This window comes from Trichosurus vulpecula, chromosome 4 (genome assembly GCF_011100635.1).
Source record: "Trichosurus vulpecula isolate mTriVul1 chromosome 4, mTriVul1.pri, whole genome shotgun sequence".
Taxonomy (NCBI): Eukaryota; Metazoa; Chordata; class Mammalia; order Diprotodontia; family Phalangeridae; genus Trichosurus; species Trichosurus vulpecula.
This window is the reverse complement of record NC_050576.1, coordinates 148,528,931-148,552,338: the sequence shown is the minus strand read 5'-3', so window position 1 is coordinate 148,552,338 and position 23,408 is coordinate 148,528,931. Positions and strand designations below refer to the sequence as shown.

Genomic DNA, 23,408 nt, shown 5'->3' with positions numbered 1-23,408 from the left:
AGGAGAAATAAAATGGAGACAGTGTAATGCAGTTTAAAAAGAAAAAAGAACATTTAAAAAAAAGCATTATACTTAGAGTCCAGAAACCTGGGCCCAAATTCTGACTGTGATATTTACTTGGTATGTAATACCTGAGGCAAGTCACTTAATCTATTTAATAACCTTTAGTTTCCTTGGTTATACTATGTCCTAGAGAAACCAAATCTTTGTAAAGAAAGTGCTTTACACATCTTAAAGTATTAAAGTAGTGGCATCTAGATAGTTCAGGTGATAAAGTGCTAGACCTCAAGTCAGGAAGACCTGAGCTCAAATGTGGCCTGATTTAGTAGCTCTGTGACTGAGCAAGTCATGCAACTTCTGCCTGTCTCAGTTTTCCTGAGCTGTAAAATGGGATAATTATAATACATACACCCCAGGGTTATGGTGAGAATCAAATGTGATTATACTTGTAAAGTGCCTAGTGTAATGTCTGCCTGGTACATAGTAGGTTCCCCAATACAAATGTAAGCTAATTATTAGTGGGAAATAGGTCTGGGGACAGATCGTGGGGGGCTTGGGTTTGGATTTGATTTTGTAAACAGTGAGGAGCAGTTAAAGGTTTTTGACAAAGCAATGGCAACTGGAACAGTGTTTTGGGTAGGTTTAGCTGGCAAAAAATGTGAAGGATGAATTGTAATGAGAAAAGCACAGAAGTACAGAGATCAGTTATTGAAGGGATGGGGAACCTGTGGCCTCGAGGCCGCATGCGGCCTTCTAGGTCCTTGGGTACGGCCTTTTGACCAAGTCCAAGTTTTACACAACAAATCTTTTGATTAAGGGGATTTGTTCTGTGAAGTTTGGATTCAAAGGGCTGTACTTGAGGACCTCGAGGACCACATGTAGGCCTTGAGGTCATATGTTCTCCACCCCTGGTCCTAAACATTATACAGTAAGATCCTCTTCACTGTGGTAACCAAAAAGAAAAGATGAATATAAACAATTTTGTAAAGGAAGACTTAACAATATGTAGTGACTGATTGAATATGGGAGTGAGGCAGAATTCTTTTTTTGTTTTTTATTTAATATTTTAATTTTCAACATTGACTTCCACAAGATTTTGAGTTATAAATTTTCTCCCCATTTCTACCCTCCCCCCATTCCAAAATGGCATATATTCTGATTGCCTCATTCCCCAGTCAGCCCTCCCCTCTTTCACCCCACTCCCCTGCCCATCACCTTTCCCCTTACTTTCTTGCAGGGCAGGATAAATTTCTATGCCCCATTCCCTATATATCTTGTTTCCCAGCTGCATGAAAAAAAAACAACTTTTTTATTTTTTTAAGCATCTGCTTTTAAAACTTTGAGTTCCAAATTCTCTCCCCTCTTCCCTTCCCACCCAACCTCCCTAGGAAGGCAAGCGATTCAACATAGATCACACATGTATCATTATTTAAAACACTTCCACAATGCTCATGTTGTGAAAGGCTAACTATATTTCCTTCCATCCTATCCTGTCCCCCTTTATTCAGTTTTCTCCCTTGACCCTGTCCCTTTTCAAAGGTCTTTGCTTTTGATTACCTCCTCCCCTATCTGCCCTCCCTTCTATCATCCCCCCTTTTTTATCCTCTTCCCCTTACTTTCCTGTGGAGTAAGATACGCTATTGAGTGTGTGTGTTATTCCCTCCTCAAGTTGGATCTGATGAGAGTATGATTCACTCATTCCTCCTCACCTGCGCCCTCTTCCCTTCTAACAGAACTGCTTTTTCTTACCACTTTTATGTGAGATAATTTACTCCATTCTATCTCTCCCTCTCTCAATATGTTACTCTCTCATCCCTTAAATTTATTTCATTTTTTTAGATCTCATCCCTTCATATTCAACTCATCCTGTGCCCTCTGTCTATATTCCCTTCAGCTCCCCTAATACTGAGAAAGGTCTCACAAATTACACACATCATCTTTCCATGTAGGAATGTAAACATAACAGTTGAACTTTAGTAAGTTCCTTGTGAATTCACTTTCTTGTTTACCTTTTCATGCTTCTCTTGATTCTTCTACTTGGAAGTCAAGTTTTCTATTCAGCTCTGGTCTTTTCATTGAGAAAGCTTGAAAGTCCTCTATTTTATTGAAAATTCATATTTTGCCTTGGAGCATTATACTCAGTTTTGCTGGGTAGGTGATTCTTGGTTTTAATGCTAGCTCCTTTGACCTCTGGAATATCATATTCCAAGCCCTTCGATCCCTTAATTAGAAGCTGCTAGATCTTGTTATCCTGATTGTGTTTCCACAATATTCAAATTGTTTCTTTCTGGCTGCTTGCAGTATTTTCTTCTTGACCTGGGAGCTCTGGAATTTGGAGACAATATTCCTAGTTTTCTTTTTGGGATCTTTTTTAAGAGGCGATCAATGGATTCTTTCTATTTCTATTTTACCCTCTGGTTCTAGAAGATTAGGCCAGTTCTCCTTGATAAATTATTGAAAGATAATGTCTAGGCTCTTTTTTTTGATCATGGCTTTCAGGTAGTCCAATAATTTTTAAATTATCTCTCCTGCATCTATTCTCCAGGCCAGTGGTTTTTCCAATGGGATATTTCACTTTATCTTCCATTTTTCATTCTTTTGGTTCTGTTTTATAATATCTTGGTTTCTCATAAAGTCACTAGCTTCCACTTACTCCAATCTAATTTTTAAGGTGGTATTTTCTTCAGTGGGCTTTTGGACCTCCTTTTCCATTTGGCTAATTCTGCCTTTCAAGGCATTCTTCTCCTCATTTGCTTTTTGGAGCTCTTTTGCCATTTGGGTTAGTCTATTCTTTAAGGTGTTATTTCCTTCAGTATTTTTTGGGGGTCTCCTTTAGCAAGTTGACTTTTTTCATGGTTTTCTTGCATCACTCTCATTTCTCTTCCCAATTTTTCCTCTACTTCTCTAACTTGCTTTTCCAACTCCTTTTTGAGCTCTTCCATGGCCTGAGACCAGTTCATGTTTTTCTTGGAGGCTTATGATGTAGGTTCTTTGACTTTATTGACTTCTTCTGGCTGTATGTTTTGATCTTCTTTGTCACCAAAAAAGGAATCTAGAGTTTGAGTCTGAGTTTGTTTTTGCTGTGTGTCCATGTTCCCAGCCAACTACTTGACCCTTGAGTTTTTTGTCAGTAAATGACTGCTTGTAGAGTAGAGAGTACTTTGTCCCACGCTTTTTCAGAGCTACTTCTACTCCACCATCACCTGAGGTTCTGTCCCAGCAGCACTCCTCCTCCCCTCAAGAACCACCAACTGGGACCACAGTACAGATCCAAGCAGGGCACAGCAAGAGGATCTGACTTTGTGCCCACAAAGCGCTCCTTGTACTCCTGCTCTGATCCACTGCTAGATTCCTCCCACTGTGTGAACTAGGGACTCAGGGAGCCACTGATGCTGGAGTTCTGGAAGCAGCCTCAGGAGCTGCACCACCTCTTCCACCCCCAGAGCTGGCAGCCGGACCACTCTGAACTTGATCCCACAGTTTCCCCCTAACCTGCTTTTTGGCATTTGTGGGTTGAGAAGTCTGGTAACTGCCGCAGATCACTGTTTCATGGCCCCAAGGCCTGTTCCAGCTGGTTGATTCTGGGTCTGGTCTGTCCCAGTGTGGTCCATGCTGGGCTGTGCTCTGCTCCCAGCACTGTGCGATAGACCCTTCCTGGCAACCATCCAGACCCTCCTGGGCTGGATACCTGTTTCCCTATGCTATTTTATGGGTTCTGCAGCTCTAGAATTTGTTCAGCTTCCATCTCTAATTCCATGATCCTATAGTGTGTTTTTGTACTTATATTTGAACTTATCTGATGTTCTGTGAAACTTACTTAAATGGTTTGGCATTTCAAGAACAGTCCTATACAGGTTGGTCTCCATGTGGTATAATCTGTGCAAAAGCAAAAGATTGAATTCTGAATTCAGAGAAGACCTAATTATGCATGGCAAAGAGCAAGAAGGCTAGTTTAGCTGGTCCATAGAGTGCATGAAGAGATGTAATATATAATAAGGCTGATTGGATATCAGTGATGAGGCGGGGCGAGAGAGAGAGAGAGAGAGAGAGAGAGAGAGAGAGAGAGAGAGAGAACTAAGGGAAAGCAATGAGTTTTGACAAATTTTTGCAAATGTTGTGTTCAAGATGCCTGTGGGAAATAGAGTTGGAAATATCTACTCAGGAGAGATATTAAAGCTGAATATATAGATTTAGGAGTTATCTGTATAGAGGAGATAATTAAATCATTGAAGTTTAATGAGAGAGAAGGGTCTAAAGACAAAGGAGTGAAGAAGACCCAGGACAGGGCCTTAAGAAGCACCCATAATTAAGGGATGATGATCTAGCAAAGGTTGAGAAGGAACAGTCCGATGTGTAATAAGAGAACCAGGAGATAGCCAAGAGAGGAAAGAGCATACAAGAATTAGGTGTGACCAGGTTTTCTTTATGATCATTGAACTTTGCCATTTATACAGTCAGATTCACAAAACCACTGAATTTCAGAACTGAAGGAGAACTTAGAAATCTTCTCATCCAATCCCCTCATTTTATAGATCAACTATTCAAGGACTTATCACAGTGCTTGACACATTGCAAGTACTTAATAAATGTTTTTTAAATTTATTCAAATGATAAAACAATACCAGAAAGTCTGAGTGATATCTCCAAGGTCACCTTGCCAATGAGTAGGAAAGCCAAGATTAGAACCTGGACTTTTTCACTCACAGTACTGAGGTCTTTCTACTGCAGCCCAGTTGCATTTCTTACCATATTTCACTGCTTAGTCATCGTGCTCTGGTTTTGGGGTTTTTTTTCAGTCCAAAAATTGGTATATAACCTTTCATCGTGTGATGATCACATGGTATAATTCTGTTCAGCACACCACTTAAAAGGTAAACAGAGCAGCAATGTATTCACCAGTGACATGTGGATAGGCATTTATCTCTTGTGCATTGAGAGTCTGCAAGCCTAGAATTCTCAGCACACACACAGTGTCTGTATATTTCCAAAAGTTAACTTTGTGGTTTGTTTAGAGCGCTGCAGTACTAACAGTATTGTCACTCAAACCAAAAAAGAACCATCGGCACAAGGGGAGCAAGTGGACAGGCAAAGCTGCCCTGAGTAAGTCATGTGACATGGTAAGACTTGTTCCCACACTAGCTAAACTGTACAGTTCATCTGCCAGCGATACAGTTTTGTAATAAATTATGTTTAAGCAATACTGGCACAATTTTTAAAAGCTTCATATGATGGTCACACCCCACTTTTTTTTGCAAAAAAATTTGGCATAAAACCTGCAACAATTATGCAGTGAAATATGGCATTGTTTTTAGCTTGCAGAATTCCGTAAAACAAACTGGCTGAGACGAAGATCTCATCCCTTCTTTGTGTACATAAGGAAACCAGGACAGCATTGCCAAGTTAGTGGATCGGTGTTTTAGGGCAATTTAATGGCAAACTGAGGAAGAGAAGTTTATAAGACATGTGACCCAACAGTTGGAAAGGAATGGAGAACTGGAAATATGCATCTTTTTTCTTATTCCATCACTGTTATTCCTTAACTTATAACTTAACTTCCTGTGTCTCAGCTTCTGAATCATTATCAACAAAACAGTGGTGATGTCCTCCTTTTTTTCCTTCCTCTAAAAGTGATAAAATTACGTATTGTCACAATTATTTCACTCCAAGTGGGATGAGGTATGATCTCTTTAACTCATTACACAGTACGCTGTTGTTCTTAGTTGGTTCATGTGTTTAACCTGTTGTTTGGAGGAAATTTGCTATAATAATTATATTGTTATTATCTGTAAAACCAAAAGATTCTCAGGAATGCTTTCTCTTAGTTACTCTATGTAGACAGTAGATTGTTGTTGGCTTTTAAGCATTAAATTAAACCCAATGGTTACCATCTGAGTGTGTAATTATAGTTGAATGGGGTGATCATCAATCTTGCTTGATGTTGTGACTCTATGAAACTGCCTTTTGTTGCCCGTTTGTGTTGACTATTTGCAAAGCGTGACACTGTTCATGATATTTAAGAAACTGTACTGAGCAGGCAGAATTGTTAGGTATTGTGTTGTGTCGAGTCCTTGAGAGACTGGCTTGAAAAGATCTAGCCTACCTGGCAGTACTGCAAACAAGCCTGGTTTCTCTGCCTGGCAGTTTCCCTTCTGTCAACCCTGGGGTGGCAGTAGTTGAAACCGTGGCACAGGGTGCTTGACAGCATTCCTTCAGTCCACCTTCCCTGTGGCTGCTATGTTTCAGCTTACCATCTCTTTGGGTATCCTGCTGTCTTCATTTCTCTATTCATATTCAGTCCAACAGTGTTCCTGGAGGAGCACTGTGCTGCTAGCCTGGCAGATTTCCAGGATTTCACAGTTGATTGACTCACTTGGTTGGTGAGCTCTTCTACTATAGTCAAGATTATGAGTTTAAACCCTAAAAGGGTAAGTTAATGTCCTCCAGAAAAAAAAATGTTTCATGGCCTCTGATTTCACCCTTTATCTAGTAAATATTGATGCTTATTGAGCCAGTTACAGCAGGATCCAGATGTGAGGGTGTGAAAATATTGATATAATCAATATATACAATAGTGAAAATACTCAGATTTTGGAGACAGCAATAGATCAGTAGTTTCTCTGTCAATATAATGGATCATAAGATTTAAGGAAAGAAACAATCGTCTATTAAGCACCTACTATGTTCCTGCCATTGTGCTCAGTGCTTTACAAATATTATCTCATTTGATCCTCTCAACAACCCTGGGAGGTGGATGCTATGATTATCCCCATTTTGCAGGTGAAGTGACTTATCCACAGTCACACAGCTAGTTAATTTCCAAGGCTGACATTGAACTCTGGACTTCATTTCCTCACCCCAGGTCCACTGCTCTATCCACTGTACCATGTAGCTGCCTCATTTAAAGGTATAAGAGACCATCTCATCCAATCCTCATCTCACACATGAGAAAGCCAAGCCTCATAGAGTCAAGGTCATATGGAGGTCAAGTGACCTCCATAAAATCCCAGAGATAGCAAAGCCAGGATTTAACCCAAGTTTTTGGATTCCAAATCCAATTATCTCTCTTTTCACAGCACCAGAAGCAAAGGAAGGGCACATAAACCTCATAGCATGGAGATACATAAAATGTTATTATGTTTATCGTAAGTAATCACATATAGTCAAAGAGATATATGAACAGAAAAGGTAAACTGATTATGTAACAGAAATGGGGACTAAGAGATGGACAGCCTGAGTGCTGTGATGGTAACCACCCTAAATGAAAAAGATCAATGCATCTGGTAGATACTCTAGAGAATTTATAGAAAGACGTGGATGAGAATCCCATGCAATGTAAAGGCATAGAGGAGTTGCTACCTGCTCAGCAGGAGTATCAATACTGATGAGAACTGGTATCCATCAAAGTAGAAATGTAGATTGGCAACCTGCTTACCTATAATTTAATGTAGCATCTTGCACACCATACATGCATGATAACTATTTGCTGGTAAGGATAAAATTAGAAATGTCATGCTCCAAAGAGAAGTGGGGAAGGAGGGATGTAAGGAGAAATATAGTCAGTAAAACAAAAGAAGATAGCAATAAAAATATATTTAAAAAATAGTTTATTAAAGATTATTGGAAATCAATTGTTCCCATGGGGGAGGGGCAGTGAACAGTTTCAATATGTTTGGTATGAATTCATTTTTTTATTTTGTTTTGAATTAAATTTTTTAAAAAGAAGAAAATAGCTTGACAACCATATTAAATGAAAATGAAAAGCTGTTTTTATATTCTTAGAACTTGAAAAAAAAGTGGCTTGGGTTAGAATTGAGTTGAAATGCACTTCAGGGTGACAACTAAGTTAAAAATCCTGGATGATTTTAATGGAAATGTTGGCACATGCTAAGTAGTATAGCTATGGAAATTATGAGGCAAAACAAAACCTCAGGTGAATTATGGGTAATGTCTATGCTGCAAATAGTTCGGGGGGCTCTGGGTGAAGGAGGGCCTGAAAAGCATTCTCTGTTGGTAAATGATTCCTTCCTTTAGGTCCTGATATAAAAGGCCCAGAGAAACAGCAAAGCTTCTGGGAACTTGATGTGGAGCCATCATCCCTTTTCCTCCCACTGCCACGGGTCTCCCTGCCTGACCTTGGCCAGACTCACAGCCAATCAAAAGCTCTATGTTCACATCTCCACAATAGGTTCCCAAATGCCCAAGCCTTCCACCTCCCTGGACATAAGAATGAATGAAACAACCCTTGGGCACCCTGGACAGCACAAGCATCTCTTGTTCCTCTCTTAACACGCAGGGATAATAGCAAGGCACTTTGTAATCGCTACCCTGGGTGTCCCAGCAGTCTTGATGTCATTTTAAGCTTTAACAGTGAGGCAAGGTGATGAGAATAGTTGAATGTTTTAATTTTAAGCTTTAAGAGCTTTCAATTGTACTGAAACTTTTGGGACTTCCTGAATACAGGTATAAATCTGGGCACTCAATACTTATCTACAGTTGCTGATATAATAATAAAATCACTGCCATCTAATAATAACTAGCATTTTATAGGTCTTACGTAGGTTAACTTGTTTGATCCTCATGATGAGTCTGTGAGATCAGTTCTTATTATCCCCATTTTATAGATGAGAAAACTGAGACACAGTGAGGTTAACTGATTTGCCAGGGGTCACACAGCCAGTAATTGTCTGAGGCAAGACTTCTTGACTCCAAGTCCTGTGCTCTGTCCACTACAGCACCTAGCAGCCTATAAATCTTCATCGGCTTGCTGCTTGAAGACCTCTGAATGGATGTCGTTGGTCACAGTGTCTGCACCACAAAAGCCCCAAATCTCTCTTACCCACAAGCCCCTTGGCAAGCAATTGTAACAGGAAACTCATACCTGACTAGGCTTCACAAGAAGAGTGTGACTCCTTGGGAAGAACTTAGGGAGCAGAGATGGGTTTCAGCTCAGACCCTCTCTACTTCTCTGCCCTCCCAGCTGCTTGTATTTCTTATTGCCCTTGCCCTTCTGGAAAAGAACTTTATACAGAATAAGAAATGATAATGTACCATCCTTGGTACTACAGAAGGTCCCATGAGCCTACAGTTTCTTTTCCTTTGTATTCCCCTGTGAGATGTGATTTCAGGAATTTGCTCGAAGTATTGCTCACTCTTCCAATCCCAAGTTGAAACTCTGTTTATCTATCTATCTATCTATCTACCTATCTACCTATATTCTATCATCAATCTATCTTCCAATCTATCTAATCTATCTATCTATCTATCTATCTATGTCTATCTATCTAGCAGTAAGGGCAAAGTCAGCTGGCTTAAATATTTTACATAGTGGGTGTCCACCACCACCCTATTGGTGGACTGATACCCTTTGAAAATTTGTTCTGGGAGCTCTTGAGAAGCTGCCACTCTGTTGTACAGAGATAGAGGCAGGGGTGGGGTAGGGAATGCTCCCGCCCCTGTAAGGTTGCTTCCTCCTCCATCTACAGAACCCAGAGCCTCAGGGTCACTGGGCTGGGTGTATCTTTGCTCCTAAATGCCTGGGGTGGAGCAGGTGAGGCTGTGGGGTTGGAGTGAAGAGTGAATTTGTGACGTGGTGATTTATAGCAACCTTAAAGTAGGAGATTGTGTGAGTGTGTGTGTGTGAGAGAGAGTGTGTGTACGTGTGTGAGAGCCCAAGGAGGAGCTGCTGTGCTGTTGCTGCAGCGAAAACAGTCAGGGTGTCCAAAACAGGCAGCAGAGGGACGAGAGAGAAGAGAGAGGAGAGAGAAGAGAGGAGGAGAACAAGCAGGAGGAGGAGGAGGAGTGGGAGGAGGAGGAGGAGGAGGAAGAAGAGGGAGAGGGAGAGAGAAAGAGGAGAGGTAGAGAGAGAGAGAGAGAGAGAGAGAGAGAGAGAGAGAGAGAGAGAGGAAAAGAAAGAGGAGAGAGAAAAAAAGAGAGGAGAGAAGAGAGAGAGAGAGAGAGAGAGGGAGAGAGAGAGAGAAGAGAGAGAGAAAAAAAGAGAGAGGAGAGAGAGAGGAGAGAGAAAAGAGAAGAGAGAGAAAAGAGAGAAAGAGAGAGAGAGAGAGAGGAGAGAGAGAAGAGGAGAGAAAGGGAAAGAGGAGATAGAAACACAAAACACGCAAGAAGCCCCCACACTCACACTTCTATAAGAAGGAGTGGTTGTGTTGAAAATAGGGAAAGGAGAGGGACTCCTGCTGCAGCCGGCTCCAGGATGTAGGCAATCAGCTGAAGAGCTCCTGCAGGCAGACGGGCTCATCATGAAGAAACACTCAGCCAGGGTAGCCCCACTCAGCGCTTGCAACAGTCCGGTCCTTACTCTAACCAAAGTGGAAGGTAATGCATGTATCCCACTGCCCTGTGGGGGGAGGGGCAGAGGGGAGATTTCAGGGAGACGGAAATCCTCAAGCCGTCCGCAGACATTTAGGGGAGTCTCCAATGAGGAGATGCTGTATCTCATTCAGCCAGACCTGGCCCACTGTGGCCCGAGCCATGCCTTCCTTGGGTCCGCTGGGAGCAGGTGGGTGGCTAGGGCTGGAAATGTAAGAGCTGCTCCATTGACGGAGACCCAAGTCTGCAGTGCACTGCGTGGGACTGTGTGGGGTGGATCAGTTGGCAGCAGCTGCTGCTGTTGCTGCTGCCGCCCCAAGGTTCCCCCACGCTCAGACTTCAGGAGCAGCTGAATTTGCTGCAGTGATTTTGGAGGAGTATTGGCCTCTGGGGTTCAGGCTAAGCTGCAGTTACTTGACTTTCTATTGGGATTAGGGAAGGGAACCTTTGGTTCAGACCTAGCCCATCTGGCCCCAACTCATTGCCAGTGTTCTTGCACCCTTCTTGTAGGCTAACCTGCCCCCACCTGCCTCAGGCCACCTGCCTGCCAGATAACAGGTAATCCTGGAGAGAACTTTCCCCCTTAAGTTGCCATTAAGTTTGTAACATCCACACTGTGGCAGAGCAGGAAGGTATTGGGGGTTGGGGTGACAGAGATACTGCAGTGCAATCAGATGGTTGGGAATTTTTGTCTACACTGGTGTCATTCCCAACAGATGCTAAACTCTGCAGGAATGGGCAAGGCAATGAGTGTAATTGGCTTCTCTCCAAGTTGGATTTTATTTGGCATCTCTGTGGCTGTTCTGTTGCTGTGGCCCCTTTCTCTGAAGCCACAGGGATGAGCTCTCCTTCTGAACCCCCCAGACCTCCTCAGCATCCTCTCTGTGCATCGGGCTGATGGGAGACCCTTTGTTACATGACACTGTCAGCAGTGTTGGCCTTCATGTGTGGAATGCAGCAGTTACTCTCAGCACGGGCATGTGTACAGGAAGGAGGAGAGGAGGAAGAGCAAAGAAAGCATCCCCTGAATCCCTGAAGAGTTATGCCTCATTCAAATTCCTCTCTAATCTTGCTAAAGTGAAGGGAGAAATTGCCTTTATGTGGAGGAGAAGGGCAAGACTAACTGTGGTCCAATAACAGTTTGGTTTCTTTAACTCCTTCCACTCTATGGTCTTACAAGGAAATGGGCTGTCTCCTACAAGACACAACTATAATTAGCTCGTCATGGATCAGAACTCATTCACATGGGAAGGTTGGCAGGTATCCTCTCCCTTCTCTATCCCATAAGCAAAAATTCAATTTTTATCTCCATACAAATAGACGCCAGTCACAAGCATCATTTACACAGAGAGTTTGCTCTCTTTGCTGTCTACTCCAGGCAGGCTTGCATCATGTAGGCAGGCCTAGAAAGGATATCTCCATTTAGAAACTTTGGTACTCATGTCTGCAAACCACTAGCCAAGAAGCTAGTAAATTCTTCCCCAAACCCCACTTTCCCCCAAGAAGCCTTGAAAACAAATCAGGAAAAATGCTTCCTGAGTCAGGTTTAGGTTTAACAGAGGTAGAGAAAGTCACTATAGGTGTCCCCCAAAAACCTGGGACACCATTCAGAAAGAATCACAGTCTTGGAGACAAAAGGGACATTAGAGGCAATCTAGTTCATTGTGTACCTGGACAGAAATTCTGCTCTACAATATGCCTGACACGTCATCATCCATTATATGCTTAAATAATTCCAGTGAAGGGGAATCTAGTATTTTCCAAGGCATTCTAATCTACTTTTTGGCACTCTAATTGTTAGGAAGTTTTTCCTTACAGTAAGCCTAAGTCTGCTTCTCTGCAGTTTCTAATCATTTACTGTTAATTCTGCCTTCTGGGGCCAAGGAGAAACAACTTGACTCCTCCTCCACATGATGGCATTTAGAATACTTTTCAATTTTTTTTTTCAAAAAAGCTACCAGAAGAACCCTTTTGATTCTTCTTGTCCTTGGTCTAAGCTTCTCTAGTTCCTCCAAATGATCCTCATATCAATACAAGTTTGTTGAATTGAGTTGAATGTTACATGGTCTATAGTCTCCTCACTATCCTGGTGGCCTTCTTCTGAATAAGTTCCAGCTCATCAGTGCCCTTCTTTATTCTGTTGCCACCCAAGATCCAAAATAATTCATTAAGATTGTGTAGGATGACCACAAATTCTAATTAACCCAACTCTCAGTCTGCCCCACTCCCTCCTTCCTCTCTCTATGGATCACTGCCACTGATGAGGACAAACAATTTTATTTCCAAAGTATGTCTGTTTTATGGCACGAAAGTAGGGAGTTCCCTCTCTGGGGGATGTTGGGCAATGAAGTTACATAACCCACAATATGGATACACCACTCTCTAATCAGTCAGCCAAGAAGGGCGCCTACATGCTCCTGATCCCCATTACCATATGCTTCAGCAGTCTCTCTCCTCTCTGCCTAGCTTATCCACCTGGCTTTCCAAACCAGTCATAGGACTGCCAAGAACTCCCAAGAACTTCTGAGATTGTTTAATATGTCTTCACTGAATTTATAATGACTTGAGTTTTTACAGACAACTCAGTCACCTAACCATCTCCCAAACCCAGTGGAAAATAAGTGCTCTCCCTTAGCTCTCCTGTGGCACCAAGCACCCAGAGTATTGCTCATGTGCAATGGAAGCCACCTTCCTATTCTTGGTAATTTTCTGTCCTTGAGAAATTGATCCTGAATAAAGAGCAAATGACTGACCTCTAGACACACGTGAATAAAGAAAGGAGTGAACTGCTGTGTCTGAAACAAAGGTCCATCTGCCCGTGCAATTTAGATCTTATCTATGAAGGGTTAACTGTTATTGTGACTTGTGGGGAACAACTCATTTTGATCTGAGTCCACCCTACTAGGCTGCCAGCTTCATGATGGCAGAGACTCCACTAATGAACGAGCCTTTATTAAGTACTACTATGTGTCAAAACACTATGCTGAGTACTTAAGATACACATGCAAAATATAGTCCATGCCCTCAAGGATCTTATATTCTTGTAATGGTGGGAGGCTAAAAATAAATGGAGACGATAGCTAGAGAATGGACTTTGGGCCTGGGGAGTAGAGTTGGTGAGCGGTGCCATAGCTCAGTTACTTATCATGCCCGTTCCAGAAACATGGTAACATCAGTTTGATGATTCCCAGAGCAAAAGGTGAAAAAGCAGAAGGTATGTAGGTGGTGAAAGGACACATGAGAAGATGTCTAAGACACAAGTTGCTCTGCCCACGGTAGTGCTTGATAAATGTTTGTTGAATTGAACTGAATTAAAATTCTGTGTGGCAGTGACCCTGGCCTAAGTGGAAGAGCTTAGGACTACTCCTCACCCCATGTAAAGAATATGTATCGTGTCTGCTCTGCAAGGCCAACACTAGGTAAAGCTATGAAGTAAGTGAAGCTTGACTTTTATGACCCTTTTCCTACTCACCACCCCACCTCCATCATTCTCATCTACCACCATCTACCCCTACGAAATCTGTCCTCAGAAAGAATCTGTTGTCAGTCACTTAGACCTGAGTGTAAATTAGTTTGTTTCCTCTCACAGATCACTTAGTTAAAGTAATTTAAAGTGTCAATGAATAAATAAAGAAGGTAGTGGGGGGAGGGGCTTCCCAAACTCCTGAAATTATACCCAGTAGGGAACCTTCTACTTTGCCCCATATGTGAGACTAGCCATATTGGTCTTTTAATTGCAGCTTGATAAGGAGATATGGCTTAATGAAGTGGTCCATAAACTGAAATCTATGAACTTATATCATATATATGTACATGTGTGTATATTATATATATAAAAATATAAAATATATACAGTAGAGTACATATGAAGAAATTATGTTGAAATGGAGTATGTACATATGTATATGTACATATGTATATCTGTAAATATAACCATTTTATATATACATATATGTATATATAACTATTTCAATAGAATTGGTTTGCTTTATAATCCTATATATTTTATTTTTGTATTTAAAAGAATGAATCAGAGAAGGGGTTCATAGACTTCACCAGACTGCCATCAAAGGAGTCCATGACCTAAATGAAGTTAAGAATGTCTAGCCTAGCAGGTGGAGTGCTGGCCTTGGAATCAGAAAGACCTGAACTTGAATCTCACTTCTGACACTTAGCTGTATGACTATTGGTAATTGACTTAACCTTTCAGATCCCCAGTTTCCTAATTTGTAAAATGGGGCTAATAATACCTGGAGGTTTTACATCACAAGGTTATTGTGATGTTCAAATGAGATAATGTATACTATCCAGATTTTAGAATATTCCATAAATGTCAACTATTGAGGTTATTCACCTGCTCTAACGCTTAGTTCCATATAAGGCCTGAGGTTATGAAACGTGGCCTCCTCTCACCCACTTTGTGAAGAGGTGCTTCAAATCCTGAGACAAGCTGAGAATGAGGCTGGGCGTGGAGTTGTTAAACAGGCCTGAACTGAGCAGTGTGGCCGTAGATGTGCTATCCCACAAGCCCTTGAGCGGTGAGTGAGGTACCAACAGTGGAGTTGCTCCCATTGGGGAATACCCTAAAGCTCTTTCTTAATAGAAGAACTAGAATTTAAGAATACCTTGAAGAATCAAGGTGTGTCAATTGACACAGTGCATTTTTTAATCCATAGAGCAAAGAAAAAAGATACATTGAAAATGATTATTTTCAAAGAAAACTTATAATGAAATTCATGTATCAATTGATATGCCTGGTCCTTCAAGTGTTAATGAATTCAAATGTTTATATAACAGACCTGCTGATGGCCGATCGAACTGGGGACCCTCTCCCACCAAAGTGCCCTGTGTGTGAGCTCACATGCAGACTAGGTTCAGTCTTAGGAGAAGCTAATCTCATCATCTTTCTTATTGTTTCTGGCTCATCATTCCCCAACCCCAGAACAGAACTATGGAGACAATCACTTAAACAAGGCTTAGGTTTGGCTTATGTCTATGGTCTCTCCAAAAGGGATTAGAAAAGTACTCATTATTCAAAGAAGGTTTGGTATGGGACTACTATTTATTTCCTCCACAACAACAAAAATTTTTAAAACCCAAATGATTCAAAAACATGTATTGACACTTAAAACATGAACAGCAACCCATAACTCCTATTATACTCTTCTGGGAAGTCAACACTTAAAACAGAAATGTGCACAGCTGAATAGCCACTTCACCTTCCCCTCAACCCTGCATTTTTGAAAAAACTCCCTTATGGCTCAGGTCTTTGTACAAACCATTACATGACTTGAACCCATCCTCTTACCTATAATGAAGAAAGGAAACACAAGGCAGAAGAGACATCCAGAGCCTTGATATCCAGCCTTATGCTTACCTAGTGTGCACATATGTTCAACGCCAAATGTAAACAGTTGCCATTGCTACTGAGGGTTCAGGAGAAGCACCTTTTCCTTGAGGACAGGAAGCTCTAGAGGGAATTCCAAGTCACACATTCAGAAGGTGGGAAGAAGAAAGCAAAAGTAGAAGTCATCTCTCCCTTTCAAGCCTATGCATAGGTGGCTCTTCTTGGTTTAATGGTGAATCCTCTTGGATAAAGCCCCTCTTCCCCTATATCCAATCATGGGGACTAAGGGATTGCTTCATCATCCCAAAATCCATTAGTTCTAAGTACACGTATCCCTGAAAGTGAAGAGGAGTTGTCAATTCAGCCTCACTCATGCTCCATGGTTTCCTCTACCCCCAGTATATTTGTTTCTAAATAATCCTTGCATGGCAATGTCTAGATTTCTGCTAGATCTCCCACTATAGTTGATAAACCTATAGCCCAGTAAGAATCGCACATGGGAACTGATTTCTTGAATCATATTTCAATACAGTATCTGTTTTTGCCAAATTCTGCTTGATGCTCTGAGACAACACAAGCCAGGGTATCATTCTGGGCTAAAAGAGGGCTGCCTAGAGGCAGCTGGTGAGTGCAATGGATAGAACTAGGCCTGGAGTTTGAATCCAGCTTTAGACACTTATTAATTGTGATACTGGGCAAGTCACTTAACATCTCAGCCTCAGTTTTCTCAACTGTAAAATAGGGATAATAGCAGCCCCTGACTCCCAGGGTTGTTGTGCCAATCAAATGAGATAATATCTGTAAAGCACTTAGCATATAGTAGGTGTTTAATAAATGCTTGAATAATTCTTTCCTTCCTTCCCATTAGTGTGAAAGAAAAGAGGTCCAATCCCCTTTCCTCATAGCAGGATTCATTTCTCGATCTTTCCAGCCTATTAGAAGGAAAAGAAGGGGAAAAGATCCTATTTATTTCTCCCTCTGATAAACTCTGTGCCCACATACATTCTTTATCTCTGACTCTTTTGGCATTTCATGTTGAGTTTGGCTTTAGTTCTATTTTTTGAAATAATTTGCATTTTGTGCACTTGTTTTGGAAGCAGTGAATCATTTTGCTCTGCCTTGGATGCTTGATGTTAGGTGGTTCCCATGTTGTGGTGTTTCTGTTTGGATGAGAGACAAGGCTACAGTGAGGGAATTCAACTTATAAGGACTGTTTATTAGACTGTGCAACTCCCAATGCGATTCATGAAGCCACCATCGTGTGGACCATAGGAAACCAAACTGAGGAATGAAATCCTCATTTACTTTAAACAGTGGGTCATCAGAGTAAAGCCCTGAATGACTCAAAGGAGAATAGATGAGGTGATTGTTGTCATATCTCACCCCTGGCTTCCAAGTCCAGGATGCTCCGTGATCCTGAGACTGGCAGGGAGGAAGGTTTTTACAAAAAAAGCCTTAGCCTTTTGCACCTTGAACAACAAACCTTTATCTTCATGTATTTCTATTTCTTCTCTGCTCTACCACCCACTTTTTGTTGTCCATTGTATATTTTGGCATCTCAATTAACAAGTGTTGAGAATTGGGGAAAATAAAGATAATACACAGCACAAAAAATAGCTACCTAGATCATCAATATTTAAAATCTCTCATTCATATTAAGTCAAACAAAATTCAAATAATGAGGGAATATGGGATAGTGAATAGAAAACTGGCCTCCTAATCAGGAATACCCACGCTCAAGTCCCAGCACTCACACACATTGACTATTTAGCTCTGGGCAAGTCCCCATCAGAGAGGTCACTCTCTAAGGCTAGAAGTTACAGGAACCAATCTATGTTGGGAGTTTCATATGGGAGAGAAGGGAATATTCATGTAGCATTCATGGAGCTCTCACTACATGCCAGGCACTGCGCTAAGCACTTTTTACAAATACCTCATTTGAACCTCACAACAACCCTTCAAAGTCAGTGCTGCTATTTTTTTTTTGGAGGGGAGAAGGGAAGGCAATTGGGGTTAAGTGACTTGCCCAAGGTCACACAGCTAGTAAGTGTGTCAAGTGTCTGAGGCTGGATTTGAACTCAGGTCCTCCTGACTCCAGGGCCGATGCTCTACTCACTGCGCTACCCAGCTGCCTCTGTCAATGATGTTATTATCCCCATGTTATAGTTGAGGAAACTGAGGTTAAGTGATTTGCCCAGTGCCACACAGGTAGTAAGTGAATATGGCTGAATTTGAACTCAGGTCTTCCCAACTCCAGGAGCATCACTCTATCCACAGTGCTAGCTGCCTTTCTACCAATAAGATCCCAAATCTGATACTCCTCCCCCAAACCCCACTCAAGTTCATTCCTGCATTAAGAAGTAATAACTGTAGATAATAAAAGTGACACCAAACATTCTCATGAAAGGGTTGGCCTTTAGTTCAGGGCTGTAATCACTTTTGCAGAGTATTCATTACTATGTACAACTGCTTTTAAAACTCCTCCTGAAGCTTTTGCTCCAGCAGGATTGCTCCATCTCAGCTCCAAGTGTGGGCAGTTTTCTGCTGTTGCTGCTCTCATGGATATATCCTATCTTGGTGGTACTGGCTACTTTTCCTTCCTGTTTCATCAGCTGAGTCAGCCTTACTTGTTGTGCTATCTGAGTTGGCAGTCTCCCATGTGGTATGATTTTAAATAAGGATAGGACTTGCACCCATAAATTTCATTGGCATTGGCATAGAGAACTTCTGAGTGTGGAAACTTCCTCTACTAATGCAAACTGATATCTTCATTGAAACTTAGCTGCCTAGAGCATGACTTTTTGAAAGGCACACAGCAAGTACATGTCAGAGATAGGACTTGAACCCAGGCCTGAGGCTCTCCATCCACTCTGCTCTATCCAGTATTCCATGATGCCTCTTGTAATAATTTTAGAACCACTACTTACAGGCCCCTCAGGCCCCAAATATCACCTCCTCTGACTTGCTACCAAACTTGGAGTTCCTACCATTAGATTCATTCCTTAGGTACCTGGGATAGAATGTAATAATACCCAAGCTAACGAAAAAAACACCAGAAAAAGAGGCAGAGAACAAAAAATCTCCATGTTTACTGAACTCACCAAGTTGAGGATTTCACGTCATCTTAAATTTGAAATCATTTTTGCATGGGCGTAGGAAAAGACCCTCGAAGAGAAGACCCTGTTCTGGGTTATGAAGAAAAAGATTAGGATTTTTTTTCTTTGTCATCTTTGCCAACATTCGTTTTTCTAATTGGAACCTGTTGTCCTACATCAGAGATCAGGGTGGTGAGGTAATGGGATACAGGACAGAGACATTTTTATAATAATAATAGCTAACATTTATATACTACCTGCTATGTGCCAGGCACCATGCTAAGCTCTTTACAATTATTATTTCATTTCATCATCACAATAATCCTGTAGGGTAGGTGCTATTTTGTTTTCATTTTATAGTTTAGGAAACTGAGGCAAGCAGAGGATCACACAGCTAATAAATAATTGAGGATGAATTTTAATTTAGATTGAAGACTCAAGTCTTCTTGAATGCATACCCTATACTCTATCCACTGTTCCACCTAACTGCCTACAACTAGGGAGAAGGAATTGGGCAAGACTAAGTATATGGGCACTACTCACACCCCTGTCTGATGTTATGCTAATCCCATGCCAGGGGTCACTTGAAAAGCAATGGGAGAGAATGGAAGCATTAGACACTTGAAATATTTGGTATTAAATCCTTTCACAACCAGACCCCAACCTGCCTTTCCAGCTTTATTATGTGATATTTCCCTTCCTGTATTCTGCAATCTAATCAAACTGACACTTCTCCCAACCTTTGTGCTTTTTGCACAAGGATGTCCTTCTGTACCTGTAATATATTCCTTCCTCGCTCCTCTTCCTCTTAGAATCCCTAATTTCCTTCCAAGCTCAGCTCAAGCGCCAGGACTTCCCTGATCACCATCTGTTGCTCCTACCACCCTGTCAAAAATCTTATATTCATGCATTTATTTTTTATATCCTTAGCTATGCATGTGTTATCTCTCCCAATAGAATGTAAGTTCCTTGAAGAAAAGGTCTGTTTCTTTTTTTGCATCTTTGTATTCCCAACACCTAGCTCATGGGAGGAGCTTACTAAATATTTCTTGATTGATGGAAATGGATATATATAAAGGAGATTGGGGGCAGGGAAGATACTAGCAACAACCTCTCACTCCTAAAGAGTTTTGTTTGTGAATTGCCCTGGTTATGGATGGTTTATAGTGAAAGTAACCTCACCACTAACTCTGTAAGAAAGACACACTCTGAAGTGCAAGTTGGAAGTCTATGAAATGATGTTTGCTATGTGATATAAAAGCCAACCTCCTTTTAAGAAAAAAAGCTCAACACATCCTTATGGATGCTCAGTTCCAGTGTCAACTTGAGGCAAGGGATTTGGGGGGAGGAAGAATGTTTATGAAGCCAGAATTTTTCTTAACACAACAACCCTGGGAGGGAGGTGCTACTATTATCTTCATTTTACAAATGAGGAAAATGAGGCAGGAGATGTTAAATAACTTGCCCAGAGTCATTATTGTTCATCCTTTGTTCTCAAAGAGGACCAATGACATCAGGAGTTATTTGACTTACCCATGAATTGGACTGAAGTGAGACAGAGCTACTAGGCAAAGTCATCAGCCTCACTCTCTTCTCCAAAGTCATCAAAGTCCAGTGGCAAGACAAAAGTCAAGATGACTAGCCATGGCCCAGGATTCAATGGGTGACCTTGGCTTTTCTAAATTAAGGTCTTTCCCAGGTCTCAGTTTGTCTGAGGCAATGCCCATTTAATGGTAAGATCTTGATGAGAATTGAGACAAAAGATGACCTAATTTACATCACAATAATATTATGGGAAGAGAAGACACTCAAAGCTTCTGGCCAGAACCAGAACCAATTGCTATTCACACAACTAATAAATACCTAGGGCAAAATTTGACCTCAGGTCTTCCTGACTTGAGATCCAACAGTCTGTCCACTATGCCACCTCCATAGATGGTAACTTAGAGGCCACTGAGTCCAGCTCCATTATTTTACAGATGAGGAAACAAGTTCTGAAATGTTGAGAAATTTACTGAGAGTCACACAACTACTAAGTGTCTGAGGCAGGATTTGAACTCAAGAATATATTGCAAGTCTCCTTCTATCAGTTATCATTTTGTCTTATTCTCCTCTTAGCTTATTTTCCTCAGATCTTTGCTCTAGTTATAACTGGAGTGCCTGCCCAGTTTGAACAAAAGATCACTGAGCAGTAGCTAGCAGGTGGTATGCTCCTTGAGGATATGATCCCTTCTGCTTTGTGAAAAGGTCCTGGTTAGAGTGCATCTATCCCGAGAAGAATGGCCAGGCGTGCAACTCCTTAGAAACTTGTTGACTGAAGGAATGGAGCAACTTCCCGAAACCTGCACTCCTTCTAGGAAGTCTTTGTAGGCTCTTTCTCATCTCTGTACCTCCTCTTTTAAATTCATCTGAAAACACTCAAACGCCTTTGGGTTTCCAAGAGCCCAGACTCTGATTAGCAGGTCAGATCTTCAGGCCAATTCTGCCTTTGAAAATATATAAATATATATATATACACACACACACACACACACACATATATGTATATATACATGTATATATACATACATATATATACATATATGTATAAATGTGTATGTGTGTGTGTGTGTGTGTGTGTGGTATATGTGGTATATAACATTAAAACATCAGTCAACATTTATTGAATGCCTACTGTGTGCAGAGCAAGCAAGTTTAAAAGAAATCCCTTTATTTTAAAACCAAAATATGTTATTCTGCCTAGCGATCAAGAAACAATAATCAACTCTTTCCCTCAGGATATGGTCCCTGACTCTTTCAGTATTCTTTAAAGTTTAATCCACATCCATTCAGTTTTTCATGGCCCAATAATCCACCTCTTTCAGCATGTGCTACACAAAAGTTGTCTTAATCTTGGTGAACAACAGCATGCTATTTGAACATTTGGAAGTCATTCAGGTATCTCTTGGGAGATTAACAAAGAAGAAAGAAACAAAGAAAGAGCAATACAAAATGACTTTTTGCTGATGCAGTGTATCCCAGCAGATTTAACTCAGGCTTCTAGGGCCAGAATTTTTCATTCTAATTCCAGCTTAAAACTTGGCTCACTGAGGAACCTCAGGAAAACCTTGGTGGCCTCCATGCAAAAGGAAGTCAAGCGTCTTTCTCAGCCTTTGGAGGTCTGTCTTGCTGAGACCTCACCAGGGAATTAGAGAATTCCATAAATAGGAAATGATTTTTTCATGTAATGTACTATTAAACAGCTTCCCTTTTTCTCCCTAACTCTACTTGGTACCTTAGAGACTCACTTTACAACAAAAACATCTCTAGTTTATGCAACTTTAAAGAAAATATCAGACACCTAGAAAGAAATTAGGAGCTCATCCAATCCCACCTCCTCCCTTTAAAGATGAGGAAACTGAGGCTCAAAAGAGATGATATGCCCAATATGGTGGTCTAGCCCAACTGTTATCACCTTGATCAGCATCAAAATAAATATATATTAAAGCAATCCATGGTGTCTCATTTCTTCCTCATAGCCAAGATTCACTTTTGGAAGCCCTCTTCCAAATGAAAAAAAGAATCAAATTCCATCCAAATTTGAAATGCAACTGTTCCTTCTCTTCAATAATTGGAGTTTCAAACTAAAATGTTTGTTTGGGGCCACAGCCCAAGCACGTGGAAGTCCTCCAACAGAAACCAGCTTCCAGAAACAAAAGAATCAGGCTGTTGCCTCTTCTCCTTAATCTAGGTTTCTTAAAAGGTGCCCTTCCTACCCAATGCCAACATTCAAAGGGTAGGAGCAGGAGGGGTTATGCAGATTTCCTGAGTCTAATGCACACAGGCCCATTTTTCTTCTCTGTTTCCTTGCCTTTACAGTCAAGTTCGTGCCTATAATGAAATAATGCCTCACTTCTGCCTCCTACTAAACTACTAATCAATAAACTTCACTGGCTCCCTATTACCTCTAGGAGCAATTACAAAATGCCCTGTCTGGCATTCAAAGCCCTTCATAACCTATCCCCCGCTAGCCTTCCAGAATTTTTATGCCTTACTCCCACAATTGTATTCTTAGGTCCATTAACACTGACTTCTTTGCTGTTCCATAAACAAGACATCCATCTCTCACCTCTGGGGCATTCTCTCTGGCTGTCCCTCATGCCCAGAACAATCTCCCTCCTCTTCTCAGAATACTAACTTCTCCCCTTTGAAGTTCCACCTAAAGTTCCACCTTCTATAGGAAGTCTTCCCCAACTCCCCTGAATTCCAGTGCTTTCCCTCTGTTAATTATTTCCTATTTATCCTGTATATAACTCGCTTTGTTTGCATGTTGTCTCCCCATCGGATTGTAAACTCTTTCAGGACAGAGACTGTCTTTGGCTTCTTTTGTTTCTCCAACACTAGTGCATGACACAAGGTAGGTGCTTAATAAATGTTTATTGATTGATTGAAAATCCATAGCTTCCTTCCAGGCTCACCTAAAGTGTCATCTCCTCTAAAAAAGCCTATCCTTTTCCTCCTTAAATTATCTTGATTTTGCTTATATAGTCACCTGTTTAATCCCTACCCTCTTCCCAATAGAATGTAATCTGCTTGAATGCAAGGACCCTATGTTCATTTTTGTATCTTCACACCAAGAAGCAGCATAGTACAGTAGGTAAAGG

At 41.2% G+C, this 23,408-nt stretch overlaps 1 protein-coding gene across 3 annotated transcripts in view; it reads left to right on the top strand.

The window, feature by feature from the left end:
* The window catches only part of SLC35F3 (solute carrier family 35 member F3), a 543,205-nt gene that overhangs the window by 367,155 nt on the left and 152,642 nt on the right, over positions 1 to 23,408 (top strand). The window contains exon 1 of one of the 3 annotated variants that reach the window (XM_036758011.1): positions 10,254 to 10,329. The exons of 1 other annotated variant lie outside the window; for it this stretch is intronic. In XM_036758011.1, coding sequence (XP_036613906.1) covers positions 10,254 to 10,329 — 76 coding nt within the window. Of the gene's footprint in view, positions 1 to 10,253; positions 10,330 to 14,779; positions 14,862 to 23,408 lie in introns of those variants that run through there. One more of the 3 variants, XM_036758010.1, reaches the window with a different exon arrangement.